At 40.1% G+C, this 19013-nt stretch overlaps 1 protein-coding gene across 1 annotated transcript in view; it reads right to left on the reverse strand.

The window, feature by feature from the left end:
• Nucleotides 1–5855: 5855 nt before the first annotated feature.
• Nucleotides 5856–19013, reverse strand: part of LOC114668109 (asialoglycoprotein receptor 1-like) — a 30747-nt gene continuing 17589 nt past the window's right edge. Inside the window, exons 6-9 of the mRNA XM_051920720.1 lie at nucleotides 16632–16697; nucleotides 16190–16341; nucleotides 15693–15805; nucleotides 5856–6680 (exon numbers count right to left, since the gene is read on the reverse strand). Coding sequence (XP_051776680.1) covers nucleotides 6500–6680; nucleotides 15693–15805; nucleotides 16190–16341; nucleotides 16632–16697 — 512 coding nt within the window. The 3' untranslated portion in view covers nucleotides 5856–6499. The remainder of the gene's footprint in view (nucleotides 6681–15692; nucleotides 15806–16189; nucleotides 16342–16631; nucleotides 16698–19013) is intronic.

Here is a 19013-nt window from a genome sequence, read left to right on the forward strand (position 1 = left end):
AGGCCTAACCCTAACCAAACTGAACCAAAGACTCGACTAAGAAACGATGGTAGGCTCTCCGGACACGAAGGAGTCATAAGCGACAAGCCATCAGTTGTTTCCAAGTGAAAACAGAAGCCAACCCAGCGACTAATGGGCTCTACCTATTTTAGGAAGGGATTATACTGGCGACCCTTTTTGGGCGATGAAGGTGGACTATGGAATGTTTTCAAAGACGTACATGGACGGAAATTGACCTTGAAGAGGGATTTTAAAAGGGTACCTCTTGGAAGCATCTCAAATATATATATATATATATAGATTGCATAGTTTACTGTCAAATAATGCAAAGAGTATGCGACACGTGTTTCACCCTCATTTGGGTGCATCAGGCGTACACACTCTACTGCTCCCCTTGTGGGGATTGAACCTCAGCCTGTTTACACTGCGCCACGGCGTGTGGTTCATTTATTTGAGAGCCTGTAGATCAAAGTAATTATATTCATTGCATTTGTAGTCTGAGTCCCGGCCTGATTGTATGGGTGGCATGCAACATTCTATGATCTGCTTCTTGCAACTGAAGACGGCACCATGGCGGATGTTTGCCGAGGGCAGACCAACAACATGCGTTACCTGGTAGGTAACCACCCATACAATCAGGTCGGGACTCAGACTACGAATGCAATGAATATATATATATATATGTAAACTGGAGAATATAACTTGATAAATCCACTCGAACGAGACACATGGACCTCAAAAGTGGGGCCCCCTTGGGCATGGGGCCTGGGGCGATCACCCCACTTGCCACCCCCCAAATGACGCTCTTGATTCTAGGCCCCTGGGCAAAGTAGTGTGCAGAAACATATATGGGCATCAGAAACATCATGGGCCCCTATACTCCCACTGTGCCAATACGTTAAGATGGGGAGGCTCCTGCATAGGCTCATTTTGCAGTAGGCTTTGTACTCTGCTGCAGCCACTGTTGACTCTTTCCTGGTACCACCTAAGTGGTAGACTTACCTGATATAACAAATCTTACATTTTGAAGGACACATTTGCACAACTGGTGTGTACAGGTAAGCACAGAACATTTCTGCCTCATGATGACTCTGCCACTCTGGGACATTTGAGATTTATAAGCTGAGCATCGCCAACCAGCTAGACACTGAAGACACTTCACCCTTGCTGAACAGGGTGCAGCTGTCTCCTGCTTTAAACGTCAGGTACAATGCATGACTGTGCAAGTCCAGAAAGGCTCATCACATCACAGGGTCTCTGTCCTTTCATCATTTATTTACTTATATATATATATATATATATATATATATATATATATATATATATACTAGGGGGCTTTGCCCACTGCTCGCTGCACTCGCCAAACCTTGGGCCGGCACTACACACTAGCCACTTTGTGTTTCTAGTGCTATTCTACTGGGAAACTGTTAACGTTTTAATATGAATGGCATGTCAAGATCTCCTTTGTTGTGTAATGTTACCCCCTGAAGATGTACTACATTACCTTTCCTGGATACGTCCTTCTTTCTACAGTAATTCGTGTTGTGGAAGACCAGACAGTGTTAACGGTTGTAGATATTCTTTGGGAAATTGTAAGTTGATGTTTTCATCTTCTGCATGATCACTACCAACTGTTTCAGCAGAGTCTATTGATACGCTTTTAACCATTTTGCTGTGTGCCATGAGGAAAACGTAAAAATTTATAAGAAATGAGAGAGCAGGAAATGTGTCTGTCAAAAGCATTCACACGAATGAGAGGTGAGAGGACCATGTGCGTGTTTGAATATGTTTAAGAGGAGGGTGTGACTTGAAAAAAATCTCATCTTATATATACAGTGGAACCTTGGGTCACAAACGTCTCAGACCATGTACAAATCGTGTTACAACCAAAATGTTTGCAAAACTTTTGCATCTGTTCACGACCACACACTCAGGTAACGAACAAGCCAGTTTCCCTTCCGGTTCATACGCGCCGATGATTTCTGCACATGTTCAGTCTCTCCCTGTGCATTCCCTGGCTGGCGTCCTTCAACATCTGCAATAAGATGCTGCAGATGTTCTATCAGACAGTTGTGACGTGCGCCCTCTTCTACGCGGTGGTGTGCTGGGGAGGCAGCATAAAGAAGAGGGACGCCTCACGCCTGGACAAACTGGTGAGGAACACAGGCTCTATTGTTGGCATGGAGCTGGACAGTTTGACATCTGTGGCAGAGCGACGGGCGCTGAGCAGACTCCTGTCAATCATGGAGAATCCACTGCATCCACTGAACAGGATCATCTCCAGACAGAGGAGCAGCTTCAGCGACAGAATGCTGTCACCGTCCTGCTCCACTGACAGACTGAGGAGATCGTTCCTCCGCCACACTATGCGACTCTTCAATTCCACCGGGGGGTTAAACGTTAACATTATACAAAGTTATTGTCTGTCTGTATACCTACACTGTTATCACTCTTTAATTTAATATTGTTCTTTATCAGTATGCTGCTGCTGGAGTATGTGAATTTCCCCTTGGGATTAATAAAGTATCTATCTATCTACAGTGGTGTGAAAAACTATTTGCCCCCTTCCTGATTTCTTATTCTTTTGCATGTTTGTCACACAAAATGTTTCTGATCATCAAACACATTTAACCATTAGTCAAATATAACACAAGTAAACACAAAATGCAGTTTTTAAATGATGGTTTTTATTATTTAGGGAGAAAAAAAATCCAAACCTACATGGCCCTGTGTGAAAAAGTAATTGCCCCCTTGTTAAAAAATAACCTAACTGTGGTGTATCACACCTGAGTTCAATTTCCGTAGCCACCCCCAGGCCTGATTACTGCCACACCTGTTTCAATCAAGAAATCACTTAAATAGGAGCTGCCTGACACAGAGAAGTAGACCAAAAGCACCTCAAAAGCTAGACATCATGCCAAGATCCAAAGAAATTCAGGAACAAATGAGAACAGAAGTAATTGAGATCTATCAGTCTGGTAAAGGTTATAAAGCCATTTCTAAAGCTTTGGGACTCCAGCGAACCACAGTGAGAGCCATTATCCACAAATGGCAAAAACATGGAACAGTGGTGAACCTTCCCAGGAGTGGCCGGCCGACCAAAATTACCCCAAGAGCGCAGAGACGACTCATCCGAGAGGTCACAAAAGACCCCAGGACAACGTCTAAAGAACTGCAGACCTCACTTGCCTCAATTAAGGTCAGTGTTCACGACTCCACCATAAGAAAGAGACTGGACAAAAACGGCCTGCATGGCAGATTTCCAAGACGCAAACCACTGTTAAGCAAAAAGAACATTAGGGCTCGTCTCAATTTTGCTAAGAAACATCTCAATGATTGCCAAGACTTTTGGGAAAATACCTTGTGGACTGATGAGTCAAAAGTTGAACTTTTTGGAAGGCAAATGTCCCGTTACATCTGGCGTAAAAGGAACACAGCATTTCAGAAAAAGAACATCATACCAACAGTAAAATATGGTGGTGGTAGTGTGATGGTCTGGGGTTGTTTTGCTGCTTCAGGACCTGGAAGGCTTGCTGTGATAGATGGAACCATGAATTCTACTGTCTACCAAAAAATCCTGAAGGAGAATGTCCGGCCATCTGTTCGTCAATTCAAGCTGAAGCGATCTTGGGTGCTGCAACAGGACAATGACCCAAAACACACCAGCAAATCCACCTCTGAATGGCTGAAGAAAAACAAAATGAAGACTTTGGAGTGGCCTAGTCAAAGTCCTGACCTGAATCCAATTGAGATGCTATGGCATGACCTTAATAAGGCGGTTCATTCTAGAAAACCCTCAAATAAAGCTGAATTACAACAATTTTGCAAAGATGAGTGGGCCAAAATTCCTCCAGAGCGCTGTAAAAGACTCATTGCAAGTTATCACAAACGCTTGATTGCAGTTATTGCTGCTAAGGGTGGCCCAACCAGTTATTAGGTTTAGGGGGCAATTACTTTTTCACACAGGGCCATGTAGGTTTGGATTTTTTTTTCTCCCTAAATAATAAAAACCACCATTTTCAAACTGCATTTTGTGTTTACTTATGTTATATTTGACTAATGGTTAAATGTGCTTGATGATCAGAAACATTTTGTGTGACAAACATGCAAAAGAATAAGAAATCAGGAAGGGGGCAAATAGTTTTTCACACCACTGTAAATATGGTGGATAGGAGGAAGAGGTGGAGTCAGGGCAGCTGGAACAGGAACTGATTTGGCAGGAAGGTGGATTCTGCTACTGGAAATGATGTCATCAGGTATATGTGGAAGTGATGTCAACAGTGGATGGACTGGTGGTGATGTCACTGAGAGGCAGGGCCTCTGGCTGAACTGCAGAAGAACAAGAGGAGAGCGGAGAGTGCCAGCCGCTGCATATGGTTGATGAATGGCACTATTTGAGCCTGTAAACTGTCCCCCATGCACACGTGGGTAACAACATGTAGAAATGCAGCTAAGGATTTCTATCTCTGATCAAATCTACAGTTTCTCCAAATTGTGAAAGATCATAAATACTCTTATAATCATAATTTTCATTAATTATCATGCATGGTTTTAACTTTTAAAATGTAATTGTCTCTCTTATCAGTGCAAGCATTTCATATCGTTATTTGTCTACTTTTGATTTCCTCCAGCCCTTGCCAAGCAGTGCTTAGTTAAGAATAAGAACTGAAATGATATCTTAATTGAAATTGTACGAAAATCAAATCTGTGCTTGAAGATTCACAATACTATACTGTAGATCAGTTGACTAATAACTGCAACTCATATGTGATGCAGACTTTAGATAACGCATATCTCTCCAAACAAAAGTAATGAAAGATAATATTGATTCAGTGTAATCTAATAATCACCCAAAAGAAAGAAAAAAGGTACCTTTTGTTAGCTAATTAATTACAAGATGGAGAACACAAATGTACAAAGTAAACGACAAAAAAGAGAATGTCTACTGTTGTCTTAGGACTTCATAAAACATATAATGAGTCCATCCCTAACAGATGAGATCATTCATCCACTTGCTCACCTAACAAGTACGCTGCAGAACAGCTCTTCTCATCTTCCATGTCTCTTTCTCTCACACACACTCACACACTCCCTCTTCATCCTTTGCCCCAAACCATATTCACAAATCCAGATTCAAGTTACCTCTGGCCATGAACCACCTGTAAACTCCTTTGTTATGTCAAGGATGGCACGGCTTGTGCTCCAGAGACTCCAGGCTAGAACTCCCTCTAGTTGACCCAAGGTGCCACAGACCCCTGAACCTTCTGGAAATTTAAATGTTGGAGTACCCCAGGTAGCACCCTTGCTGCATGCTCTGTTAAAAAAGACAGTATTCTTTAACAGACTAAAATGTGAGGAAAGATCACAATGACTGTACCAGGACCCCAAGTAGCATCATTGCATGATATTACTTCAGCCACTGTCCTGGAAATTGTGGCATTTGTTTTGGGATACAGAGAGATGTTTGGAGATTCGCAATAAGGAAAAAAACAGAGAAATGTAAAACTAATCAAGAACACTTCTATTTCACCCCGTATAGTTGTATAACTGTAACAGACTTCTAGTATTCCCCAGAAAAAAACACAGAAAGCCAAGGCATCTTTGTTGTTGTTGATGTCTAAAGGGCTCATTTCCTACTTGCAGTTGCAACACCTGCTGGAGAGTGAATCCAGCAGGGGGCGCTAGCTCCCTTGTTGAAATAAGTTCTTTTGAAATTGTGGCATGTTACATAACCCAAAACTATATAGATATAATTTAAAAAGGCGATACCCCTCCCTTAGTGAAACGACGGTAAGAAATCACATAGGACAAACAACTTAGCTTTCTTTAACGACTGTTTATGCGGCATAACAGACGAGGAAGCCATGACAAGACCTTGTGTAGAGTCTGACATTTTTGCCATGTGCAGGCCCCCACTTAGATGACTCATGCCATTCCAAACAAGGAAAAGAAGATCAAATGTCATGCTGACTCTGACACACAGAAATAGTACAAGGCCCATTTCACAGTTGTCCTTAACTTGTCTTGTCTTAAAAAGCTTGCCTAGCAGTTCTTCTCTGGTGAACTCCTATGTGCTAAATCTGGCTTTCTGTTAGCTGTAATTGTGAGTAGAAAGGAAAAGTAGATTTAAAATATTTGCACAGAGTACTGTGACATATCAAACTTATATTCTGATTACAGAGAGACAGTGATTTTTAACTTTGGTAACACTTTAGTTTAAGTACTGCAAAAATGCATCCATTACTCGTTTAGTTTTATGTAACAAGAACTTAACAAAGGCTTCTTTTGGTGTTAATGACATTTACAAAACACCAATAAATAAGTAATTCAGTCATCTCTGTGTATTGTGACATTTGATATGCTGGCAAAATCACTAATGAATATAAAGGATTCACAAGTCATTTATTGAAGTATGCAATATCAGAAATATTTTTCAGTGGCAACATCAGCAGTAGACACAGTAAGTTTTAACTTTCAACTTTTTCAGCACAATTCAGCCTTAAATATTATGTGTCACTGTTAACTGCATTTTTATATCATCAAGTAAAAGGGTTGTCCTTTCACAGATGAAGAAATAATTGTAGCTACAGGGTACATCATTCCAGGTGCCTTCATTGGGATCTCGTGAGATGCAGTCTTCGTTATCAAGGAAATTATCTGGTTGATCTGCTCTCCAGAACCTAAAAAATCAACAAAACAAATGCAGTGTAAGTCTGTAAAGTCTTTCCATCTGAGTGATACACTCATGCGCACACACACACTTAATAATAGACTCCCCAGCCCTAGCAATGGACCACCCAAGCTGTGTGCAAAACGTTTCAGAGAAAGCACTCCTGTTTGAACAGGCTTGTGTCCTTTAATATGTGGGACAATCTGCTAAGGATGTCATGCCAATCTTTTGTGGTCAGTGTGCTGATGTACACTGTGGTTTACTGGGGGACTAACACCAGACATCCTGAATAAAAGAGAATCAGGAGAATAAAAGAGAATCATGAAAATGAGAAGCCGTACTCTGCACGATGTGTTACCCTACACCACTTTACACCACTGGCATTCCAGCAGAGTGTCCCAGAAAGTGTTGTTGGAACTCCGTGTTTCTCCCAACCATCAAACCCTACAATGACTCCTCCCATGGTGCCTGTCTTCACCCTAGCCTGTGATAGATAGATAGATAGATAGATAGATAGATAGATAGATAGATAGATAGATAGATAGATAGATAGATAGATAGATAGATGGGAAAGGCACTATATAGTTATAGATAGATAGATAGATAGATAGATAGATAGATAGATAGATAGATAGATAGATAGATAGATAGATAGATAGATGGGAAAGGCACTATATAGTTATAGATAGATAGATAGATAGATAGATAGATAGATAGATAGATAGATAGATAGATAGATAGATAGATAGATAGATAGATAGATAGATAGATAGGAAAGGCACTATATAGTTATAGATAGATAGATAGATAGATAGATAGATAGATAGATAGATAGATAGATAGATAGATAGATAGATAGATAGATAGATAGATAGATAGATAGATAGATAGATGGGAAAGGCACTATATGGTTATACATAATAGATAGATAGATAGATAGATAGATTGATAGATAGATAGATAGATAGATGGTAAAGGCACTATATAGTTATAGATAGATAGATAGATAGATAGATAGATAGATAGATAGATAGATAGATAGATAGATAGATAGATAGATAGATAGATAGATAGATAGGAAAGGCACTATATGGTTATACATGATAGATAGATAGATAGATAGATAGATAGATAGATAGATAGATAGATAGATAGATAGATAGATATTTTTTTTTATTTTTTAAAAAACAACTTTATTAAATTCAGTATGAAATACATTAAAAACACAAAATCTAACCACGGGTACAAAAACTATAATAAAATCACATTTTGAACTTCTAAATACTCCCAGTCCATCCCTTTATTTCATAAATACCCACCCAAACCCTCGCCCCTTCATTCATCCCTTCCATTCCCACAATTCCACTCATTTGTTACAAAAACTCTATAGATTTCTGCTCATACATATTCTATTAATAATCAAATTATAACTAGAATACAAAGTGCAGTTCATCATTGTCATAATTACACAATACATTATTTACACACTACTTTTCCTTAAACTGTGAAAGATTTCTAGTAGATTTATAAAAATTCAGATCTACTTCTATTCTACTTTTACAAGTCATTTTAAATAATACTGAGGGGTCTGTGCTGCCTGCTCCCTTAACTTTATTTTTCCGGGTTTTCCACATTCCCAGTTTCGCTTGTCCTAAAATAAAGTTAACCAGGTTAACATTTGTATTTGTTTTTTTTGAGCTCTTTACCCCAAACACAAACACCATCCTATTATAACAGACCCCCAGACCCTCAATCATCTGCTTTATCATTTTAAAAAAAGCCCCCAATCTTTCACAAAACATAAAACAGTGAAATACAGTCTCCCTTAACCCACAGAAAGGGCAGGTATCTAAAAACGCTTGAACAATTAACTGATAAAAAGGAGTTCACAGCAACTATACAATGCAATATCCTCCACTGTAAATCCCCTACCCTACTGGTCAATGGTGGTCTATATAGCGCTCTCCAGGCTGGCAGTGTTCCTTCAGGAATGGCAATCTTCGTCCTCCAGGGTGTGTCGGCCTTCACTGCTTTCAGTTGATCCTGATTCTTTATTTTTACGCAGATCCTGTAGAGCTGTTTTCCTTTGATGGTGTGCAAGGGCAAGTCTCTCAGATCTTTTGTCGAAAGTAATCTGTTGGTGTTACTATTGTCCCAATCTCCTACTGGAGACACCACAAGTGTAGTGAAAGTCTGATCTTCAGGTGGTTTCAGCTTGTCTTTAAAGGTGGTCTGCAGGAGTGTCCTTACTTCACTTCCTAGAGATGCTTTAACTTGTGTTAGGAAATTCCCCACAAGCCGCACTGAGTGCACTTCTGTTTCTGCTGCTACCGTTTCTGGACTTTTCCAATTAAAATCATCCCAGTTGATTAAATGTTTTAATTGTGTAATGTTATTTCTACAGAGACTATGAATAAAGCTTGCAGACTGTCCTATTGTGGTGCAGATATTTGGATTAAATACAATGGGCTCTTCTAGAATCCAAAACAATGATAGGTCATCACAGTCTCTTTGAATTGATAAAAATTGCCAAGCTTTAAAAAGACTCTTGTAAAAGTCTGGTACTTGTAAGGTCTCAGGTTTCTCAAGATGACACCATATTAAGCTTTTGCCCAATCCCATTTGTCCCACATGGTTAAAAAAGAGCAGTGCTAGATTCATCCAGGGCTCGGGCGTTATGGAGTATAACAGTTTTTGCACTGTCTGAAGGCGGAAGGCAATAATTCTACTTTCAATGTCCATAATCCCCTGCCCACCTTCATCAAGTGGCAAGTATAATAAGCCCCTCCTCAACCAGTGAAGACCATCCCAAAAAAAATTAACAACAGTTTTTTGAATCTCTTGAATAATCTGTGGTGGAGGCTCCAGACAGATACACCGTTGCCACAGACTTGAAGTCACCAGATTGTTAATTACTAACATCCGACCTCTGTACGACATTTGGGATCGTATCCATTTCCATCTGGCCAACCGAGCTACCACTTTCTCCAAGAGTCCATCCCAGTTCTTCTGGACACAGTGATCATCTCCTAGATGTACTCCCAGGTAGAGAATCCCTCCTGTGCTCCATTGCATCTCTCCTTGTAAACTCGGTGTCTTATATCCAGCCCAGTCTCCAACTAACAAAGCACTGCTTTTACTCCAGTTTACTTTAGCATTGGAAATCAGTTCATATTTCCTTTGACAGTCAGTAAGATTATCAAAGTCTTCTTGATTTGTGATAAAAACAACAATGTCGTCTGCGTAGGCTGTGACCTTTACAGGATTCCCAGTACAGTGAGGAATGGAGAGACCAGTCAGCACTTTTCTCAGGTTCACTAAGAATGGCTCTAAGGCGAGGGCGTACAGCATCCCTGATAACGAACAGCCTTGTCGGACTCCTCTTTGGACGCTGAAAGGCGCACATAAACCACCATTGACCTTAACTATACCAGAAATGTCACAATACAACAGCCGAATGTACTTTATAAATTGTTCCCCAAATCCAAAGGCCTTGAGAGTGTTCCATAGATATGAGTGTCTGACTCTATCAAAGGCTTTTTCTTGGTCAATTGAAATAAATCCTGTTCTAAAATTGAACAGTTTTGCTGCAGCAATAATATCTCTAACTAAAAAAATGTTATTGAAAATGGACCTATCAGGGATGCAGTAGCTCTGGTCAGGATGCACCAGTTTCACTAACACTGTGCGCATTCTGTTAACCAAGGCTTTAGACAGGACTTTATAATCTGCACAAAGTAAAGACACAGGCCTCCAGTTCTTAATATGGCACAAATCACCTTTTTTTGGCAGAAGTGTGATCACTGCCCTTCTACAGCTCTGAGGTAGCACACCTGATTTAACACTGTGTTCGAACACTTCTAACAAATCCTGGCCAATGACATCCCAAAATTCTTTATAAAATTCAATTGGAATGCCATCAATCCCAGGGACTTTTCCATTATGAAGTTCGTTCACTGCTGCCAAGATTTCTGCCATAGTGAGCTCTTTGTTCAGCTCGGTGGCATCTGTTTCAGAAAGCTGTGGTAAATCCTCTAAAAAGGACTGTAAGTCTTCGTCACTACCACATCCCTCAGTAGAAAACAGATTTTTATAAAACTCACGGACCTCAGTTCTTATCTCACCCAAGTCCTGTGTCTTTTCACCATTAGCTTTACTCACACAGTGTAGAATTTTGCTTTGAGAATTCTTTTTTTCCAAACTAAAAAAATATTGTGTTGGTGCATCCATTTGAGTTAACTGCTGGAAGCGAGCCCTTACTAGAGCCCCCTGAGCTTTTGTATCTAGTAAATGTGAGAGCCCCCTCTTTGTTGCTTTGAGACTCTCCGTAAGTGTTTCATCTGAGCCATTCCCTAATAGCTGTTCAATCTGAGATATTCTGCCTTCCAGCTCTGTCATTTCTGACTGCAACAACCGTGTAACATTTCTGGTATATTGCTGACACAAGGATCGAATGTGGTTCTTCCCCAGTTCCCACCACTGCTATAAGCTGTTGAACTCCTTCTTTGAATCCCTCCAACCTCTCCAAAAATAATTAAAAATATCTTTAAATCTCTGATCATGTAGTAGGAGTACATTAAAATGCCAGTAAGCACTGCGGGGCCTGTAGGTGCTTGATAGAACTGTACAGACCACTAGGCTGTGATCTGAGAAACCAGTGGGGACAATGGAGCATTCCTTAAATAGACCCAAAAAGTGTTTAAGGGTGTAAAATCTATCGAGTCTTGCCATAGAAAGGATCTCACTAGTTATCTTTCCCCATGTGTACTGCCTGCTGCTGTCTCCATGCTTACTCCTCCACACATCCACCAGCCCCGTCTCCCCCACTATCCTCCCCAATTCCCGTGCAGATAGGGGGTGTGGCTCCAAGCTGTTATTTCTGTCCCTCTGAGGGTCAAGGGTACAATTAAAATCCCCACCCAATATCAGCACTTCCTCAGGGTCACACTGACTTAAAACATCTGCTAATACTTTAAAAAAATCAAGTTTTTCATTCCCATTATTTGGAGCATATACATTAAGAAAAGTGAACCAACAGCCATTTACTTTCGTTTTTACTTTCAGTAGCCTCCCTTTCACTACCTCATGCACATGATGATCCTCTGTTCGAAAACTGCTGCGAAACAAGACCGCCACCCCCGCACTGACATTTGTCCCATTACTAAAGAAGCAGTCCCCTTTCCAGTCCCTGCTCCACTCCCACTGGTTTGTCTCATCTATATGGGTTTCCTGTAAAAAGGTGACTGTCAGATTTTTCTGATTTAGAAACTCAAAAAGCGTCAAGTCTCTTACTTGGATTCCTCCCACCATTAATATTTAAACTTCCCAATTTCAAGTTCGCCATACTGATTAAATGTAAACAGCAACTTAGCACCAAACCAAGTGACCACCACAGATACAGCGGCGGAAAATTCCTAAAAATGTTATCCATTACAGTTTTCATTTTTTAGCCTGTTTCCTCAACCTATTCGTGATATTCTTTAATCTCACGAGCTCTTTGATGTTAAACGTCGTGGCCATGGTCTTGTCTTTTCTCAAACTACTCACTGATGATATAAAAAGATTCACATCGGGAAAAAAATCCGCCACATTCACCCTTCTCCTGCCCTCCGTCGCCTGTAAAAACTGTTTAACACTCTGGGCGCTGTAACCGCCCCTGCCACTTAAATCTTGGGAGTCCGAGATGGTTGAACAGTCTGACATTTCTCCATCACCCTCCTCCCCTGCGCTCACCACGGCAGGACCGTCATCGACCGTCTCTGCGAGAACTGCAAAAGCCCCCTTAGCATTAAACAGAGGATCAGCAGGATCCCCGCCCTCTACGCCCGATCCCCGACTCGTGTTCATCCGCTTTTTAGTTGTACCTCCGTCTTCTATTCCATGCCTTTTCCGCCCTGGGCGTCTAAACTCGCCGTCTTTCTCAATATCAATATTTCCATCCTCCTCTTCCACATCCACATCTCCCCATGATCTGCCCGGTACTGTTACGGAAATCTCCGTATTCAAACCACTTTCATTCTCATCTGGATTACCTTTTGGGATGTCTTCCTCATCCCCCTGAGGCATTGCCTCCCCCTCGTCTACAATCTCTCGGCTCCCAGCTACTACAGGACGACTTTGAACTTCACCTTCCGACCTTTCCTGAACTTCATGTTCATTGCCTCGTTTTTCTTTCTCTTTTTCGGGACAATGTTTAATCAGATGGAGTTCACTCCCGCACCGTAAACATTTCATTTCATCAGAAGACACAAAGATCACATAATCAAATCCATCAACTTTAAACTTCATTGCAATATTGAGATTCTCGTTCATTCTGTTCAAAACCATGTAAGCCTTCGAAAGGACAGAACATGTTTTAATGCTGGGGATTTACACCCCAGTGGAATAAAACAAATTTTAGAAACAAGTCTGCCATGGCGCTCCAGCTCTTTTTCAATTGTTTCATTCTTTATAAACGGCGGCACATTTGAAATAATTACTTTGCGTGCTGGGGTGCCCAGCGGAGTTACCTGAACAAAAGATCCATCAACAACTACACCTCTTTCCACCACTATTGAGACCAGATCTACTGAACTTAAGCATAAAACAATCGAGCCGCTCATTCTGGAAGCCGATTTAATATTTTCACAACCAACCACCTGACCGACTGCTAAAACTGCCGTCTCCAACGGGACAAACTCCTCTAACAGAAGTTTTATTCCGTGGCGGCGGCTCAGGGTTTCTAAATTCGCAGCCATACCGGCTGCAGTGGCCAAAACGCCACTCAGTACAAACAACGCTCAAAACCTTTCAATAATAGTTCAAAAGCATGACAGAAATGAAAAAAGTATGAAAAAAAGATAAAGTTTAGGGAAAAAAACACTCACCGCACTCAACGTCCACCACAGCCACTCGCACCAGAGCAAACACCCAGCATGCACAGCGAAAGCAGGAAGGAAGTGGATAGATAGATAGATAGATAGATAGATAGATAGATAGATAGATAGATAGATAGATAGATAGATGGGAAAGGCACTATATGGTTATACATAATAGATAGATAGATAGATAGATAGATAGATAGATAGATAGATAGATAGATAGATGGGAAAGGCACTATATGGTTATACATAATAGATAGATAGATAGATAGCTAGATAGATAGATAGATAGATGGGAAAGGCACTATATAGTTATAGATAGATAGATAGATAGATAGATAGATAGATAGATAGATAGATAGATAGATGGGAAAGGCACTATATAGTTATAGATAGATAGATAGATAGATAGATAGATAGATAGATAGATAGATAGATAGATAGATAGATAGATAGATAGATAGATAGATGGGAAAGGCACTATATAGTTATAGATAGATAGATAGATAGATAGATAGATAGATAGATAGATAGATAGATAGATAGATAGATAGATGGGAAAGGCACTATATGGTTATACATAATAGATAGATAGATAGATAGATAGATAGATAGATAGATAGATAGATAGATAGATAGATAGATAGATAGATGGGAAAGGCACTATATAGTTATAGATAGATAGATAGATAGATAGATAGATAGATAGATAGATAGATAGATAGATAGATAGATAGATAGATAGATAGATGGGAAAGGCACTATATGGTTATACATAATAGATAGATAGATAGATAGATAGATAGATAGATAGATAGATAGATAGATAGATAGATGGGAAAGGCACTATATAGTTATAGATAGATAGATAGATAGATAGATAGATAGATAGATAGATAGATAGATAGATAGATAGATAGATAGATAGATGGGAAAGGCACTATATGGTTATACATAATAGATAGATAGATAGATAGATAGATAGATAGATAGATAGATAGATAGATAGATAGATAGATAGATAGATAGATAGATAGATAGATAGATAGATAGATACTTTATTAATCCCAATGGGAAATTCACATTCTTCAGCAGCAGCATACTGATACAATAAATAATATTATGTTATGAAATACACAGTATTTCTGTATATTGTTATATTACTGTTATTATTATATACAGTACATAGTGTTTGCTCTTGCACCTAAGAGTTTTTTAAGTGTTTTGCACTCTGTTTTACCTTTAGTTTTGTTGCAGAAGGAGAAATTTCCCGCCAGAGATCATTGCAGTAGCACCTGTTATATGGAACTTTTCCTATCCATCCATCCAGCTATCTATCTATTATATGGTACATTTAATATCTATCTATCAATTATGTATAACTATATAGTGCCATTCCCATCTATCTATCTATCTATCTATTATGTGTAACTATATAGTGTCTATCTATCTATCTATCTATCTATCTATCTATCTATCTATCTATCTATCTATCTATCTATCTATCTATCTATCTATCTATCTATCTATCTATCTATCTATCTAAAGAAAAGCAAGTGAAGGCAAAAAAGACACTAGTAAAGCTATACAAAAAAGGAATCCTTAAATGAGAGTTACATAACTGCTGCTACTGCACAATCTGAAGCCGCATTTCATCACCTCTTCAGCCATCACATCTAGCTTCCCTTGAAGAGGAGGAGGCTTGACAAGACTCACAATTAAAAAAAAGCAGCTAATAGTGAAGAACACTGGCTTAACTGCTCCTTCATGAGAAGCCATAGCTAAAAGAAGGTAAGGTTAGTATTGTGAAATCATAAAAAGATGCAGATTAGCAGGTGCAAGTGAGAACATACATAAATAAGAACAGATATCATACTCATAGGACAATGCTGAGAAAACCACAAAGGTTGAAATTAAAATATGAGTAAAGAGGAACTAAACAGAACAAGGAACTCAAACCAGTCCATGACAGAAAGCTACACCTTCTAGCATACAAATATCCCTTTCAATCACAAGACTGTCTAACTGCATATATAGTTATATCCAAAAATCTCCACTGTGAGTTTAAACAAGAAAACCCGCACACATTCTGATGAGGTAACCAAAGCACTTGAATCAACTTGCTGATGACAAGGAGTGAGGTGAGAGCTACTGAAACCTACGTTGTTGTGGTCGTGAAGTTTGTTCCATCCTCCCACTTGAATTCACCTTCTTCTTCAGTGTCGCTTAGCCCAATCCAGAAAAACTCGGAGTTATGTTGCTCAGTGATAAAGTCCTTTTAAAAAGAAAATGTACAAAAGTAATAAAGTCTCTGTCTCGTCCCAAGATTTTTTTTTTATAATAGAGAGATTAAAATAAAGAATCTTCATTCAGTCAGCAATCAATCTGACAGTGAATGCCTACTGGAAGATTTGTTGATTTTATTAATATATTAAACCCGTTTTGGTAACGTGATGCGTTCTAAACCCTGCATCCAGTTTTGAAGTTGGGAGGAACATTGAATCTGAAAACTAAATATTCACAATGAAGATGATGTTTTTTTTTTCCTGCATCTGTGACATAAAAAGGCCTGAAACATACAGAGACTAGAAAGGTGAGAGGATACCATCAGGCAGGCTTTTCTACTCTGCCAAGCCTGCTGATAATGTCAGAAACTCACCTGCTCTTCTTCACTGTTGATAACAACTAATGTGGCTTTGTGGTTTGCACAGAACTCTTTGGAACTGTACCAGTCCTTTCTCTCCAATACAAAGTAGTAACAGTTCTCTTTAAAAGCCAGCCAATTAGTACCACATGGAAAACAGGAGGACACTGAAAAAGGAATATACATGTTAAGTATCCTGGTTATCTGAGGCCATCTAAATATTTTTATTCTGGTGTGCTCAGAACGTACAAGTAGCCATATGGTTCTCTTACCACTACTTTACATAATGCAGTCAAATGGAAATACCCAGAATCCTAAGTCAGCTTTGAAATTTTAGTAGACCTACTACTTACTTTGAGGTCAATAACATTTAGGTATCGTTGACCACAACTCTCACACCCAGTGTGATGTTGCCTTGTATTCAGAGCTCTGCTCTTTGTGACATACAGAATCCTACCTTCTCCATTCTTGTTCTGCTGGCAGATATGTTTCCGTGGTAGTATTTCTATTATGCTTTGCAGATCTAAAAGGAAGTCAGAGGAAGTCAGCAGTTGGAAAGAATGGACCAAGACACAAAGAGAAGACCAGGGTGCACAGAGATTAGCACAGCAGCACTGAGTGCCAGATTTTGAATGGATACACGTTCATCAATCAGTGTATGCATCGCTGTTTTGCACAAGCTAACTGATGAGGAGGATCACAGAAATCAAGCAAACTGTATTGTTGAATGCAGCTTTCATAGGAAAAGCATCTGTGTACATTTTATGGGCTTTATACTGCAATATAAAGCAAAGCAAAGTAAGAAGGTACTTCATCTAAAAATACTAATGGCTAAAAGTTCTTCTAAATCTTTCTGTAGGAGGCTAAACTTGTCCAGTATGAGGAGTACTCACGCCTGTTGTGATAGACGGCTGGCAGCTCAAACCGGCCGGGATGCCCAGAGAATAAAAGGATGGGGGAAGGCAGCTACTTGTGGACACTGCCTCCCACAAAGAGCTAGATGACAGATTCCCTGGACTGCAGCGGTGCCCCAGATTCCCGCAGGGCACTATGGGACATGAAGGCTGACAACACAGCCCTGCTGGGTACCATGGTTGCCACCAGGGGATGCTGCCAGAGGAGTCATGTCTCATCCATAGCCTGGAAGTACTCCCAAGTCACGAGGACGGAGGCTCCAAAGTACTTCTGGGTTGAAGAAAAAAGCAAGTTCTCTATCTGACCCGGAAGTGCTGGCAAGTCACAGGGATTGAAGGACAGAAGCACTTCTGGGTCAAGAACTATTTAAAGGACTGCTGGGAACCCAGCAACGTGAGCCAGAGTCTGGAGGAGGTGGACAACGCTTGCTAGGAGGTGTGGAGGAGAGTTTTGTGTTTATATAATTACCTGTTTACTGTGGCTGTGGTTCTTGAGAGCACAGTTTGAAGAAGAAAAAGTATTAAAATACTTGTTGTTGCTTTTACCTTATGTCCCGAGCGTCTGTCTGTTGGGGTTAAAGGGGTGACAGCGACCCCTAGCGTCTTGCACTGTTTAACTCGACTGATTTATTCCTTTTGAAGACCCACTTTGCCTGTTCCTTTGACTCTCAGGTGGGATTTCTGGTACTAATCTTGCCCTTTACTGGTCCTTGAAGGTAAGCGTTCCTGTTGTCAGATTTAATAGTTTGTATGTCCATAACTTTAGACTCCATAACAAGTTTTATACTGCAGCTTCAGCAAAGTTTCAGATCATTTTTAAATCTGGTGGTAGACTATTATAACCTGTTTCATTGGACCTCAACCTGCTCTGGCCTTAAATTGATTTTAATTGCAGTCATATGAAAAAGTTTGGGAACCCCTCTTAATTCTTTGGATTCTTGTTTCTCATTGGCTGAGCTTTCAAAGTAGCAACTTCCTATTAATATCTGACATGCCTTATGGTAACAGTAGTATTTCAGCTGTGACATTAAGTTTATTGGATTAACAGAAAATATGCAATATGCATCATAACAAAATTAGACAGGTGCATAAATGTGGGCACCCCGACAGAGATATGACATCAATACTTAGTTTAGCCTCCTTTTGGCCTCTAGACACTGTCCTCCTATAGCCTCTGATGAGTGTCTGGATTCTGGATAGAGGTATTGTTGACCATTCTTCATACAAAATCTCTCCAGTTCAGTTCAATTTGATGGACAGCCTGCTTCAAATCATCCCATAGATTTTTGATGATATTCAAGTCAGGTGACTGTGACGGCCATTCCAGAACATTGTACTTCTCCCTCTGCATGAATGCCTTTGTAGATTTCCAACTGTGTTTTGGGTCATTGTCTTGTTGGAATATCCAACCCCTGCGTAACTTCAACTTTGTGGCTGATGCTGAAACATTATCCTGAAGAATTTGTTGATATTGGGTTGAATTCATCCAACCCTTGACTTTAACAAGGGCCCCAGTCCCTGAACTAGCCACACAGCCCCACAGCATGATGGAACCTCCACCAAATTTGACAGGAGGTAGCAGGTGTTTTCACTTTTTGTTCTGAACAAATAACTCATTTTTTGTCTCATCAGTCCAAAGCACTTTGTTCCAAAATGAATCTGGCTTGTCTAAATGAGCGTTTGCATACAACAAGTGACTCTGTTTGTGGTGTGAGTGCACAAAGGGCTTCTTTCTCATCACCCTGCCATACAGATGTTCTTTGTGCAAATTGTGCTTTGTAGAACGATGTACTGATACACCATCTGCAGCAAGATGTTCTTGCAGGTCTTTGGAGGTGATCTGTGGGTTATCTGTCACCATCCTCACAATCCTGTTCATATGCCGCTCCTGTATTTCTCTTGGCCTGTCAGACCTGCTGGGTTTA

This window comes from Erpetoichthys calabaricus, chromosome 17, assembly GCF_900747795.2.
Source record: "Erpetoichthys calabaricus chromosome 17, fErpCal1.3, whole genome shotgun sequence".
NCBI lineage: Eukaryota > Metazoa > Chordata > Cladistia > Polypteriformes > Polypteridae > Erpetoichthys > Erpetoichthys calabaricus.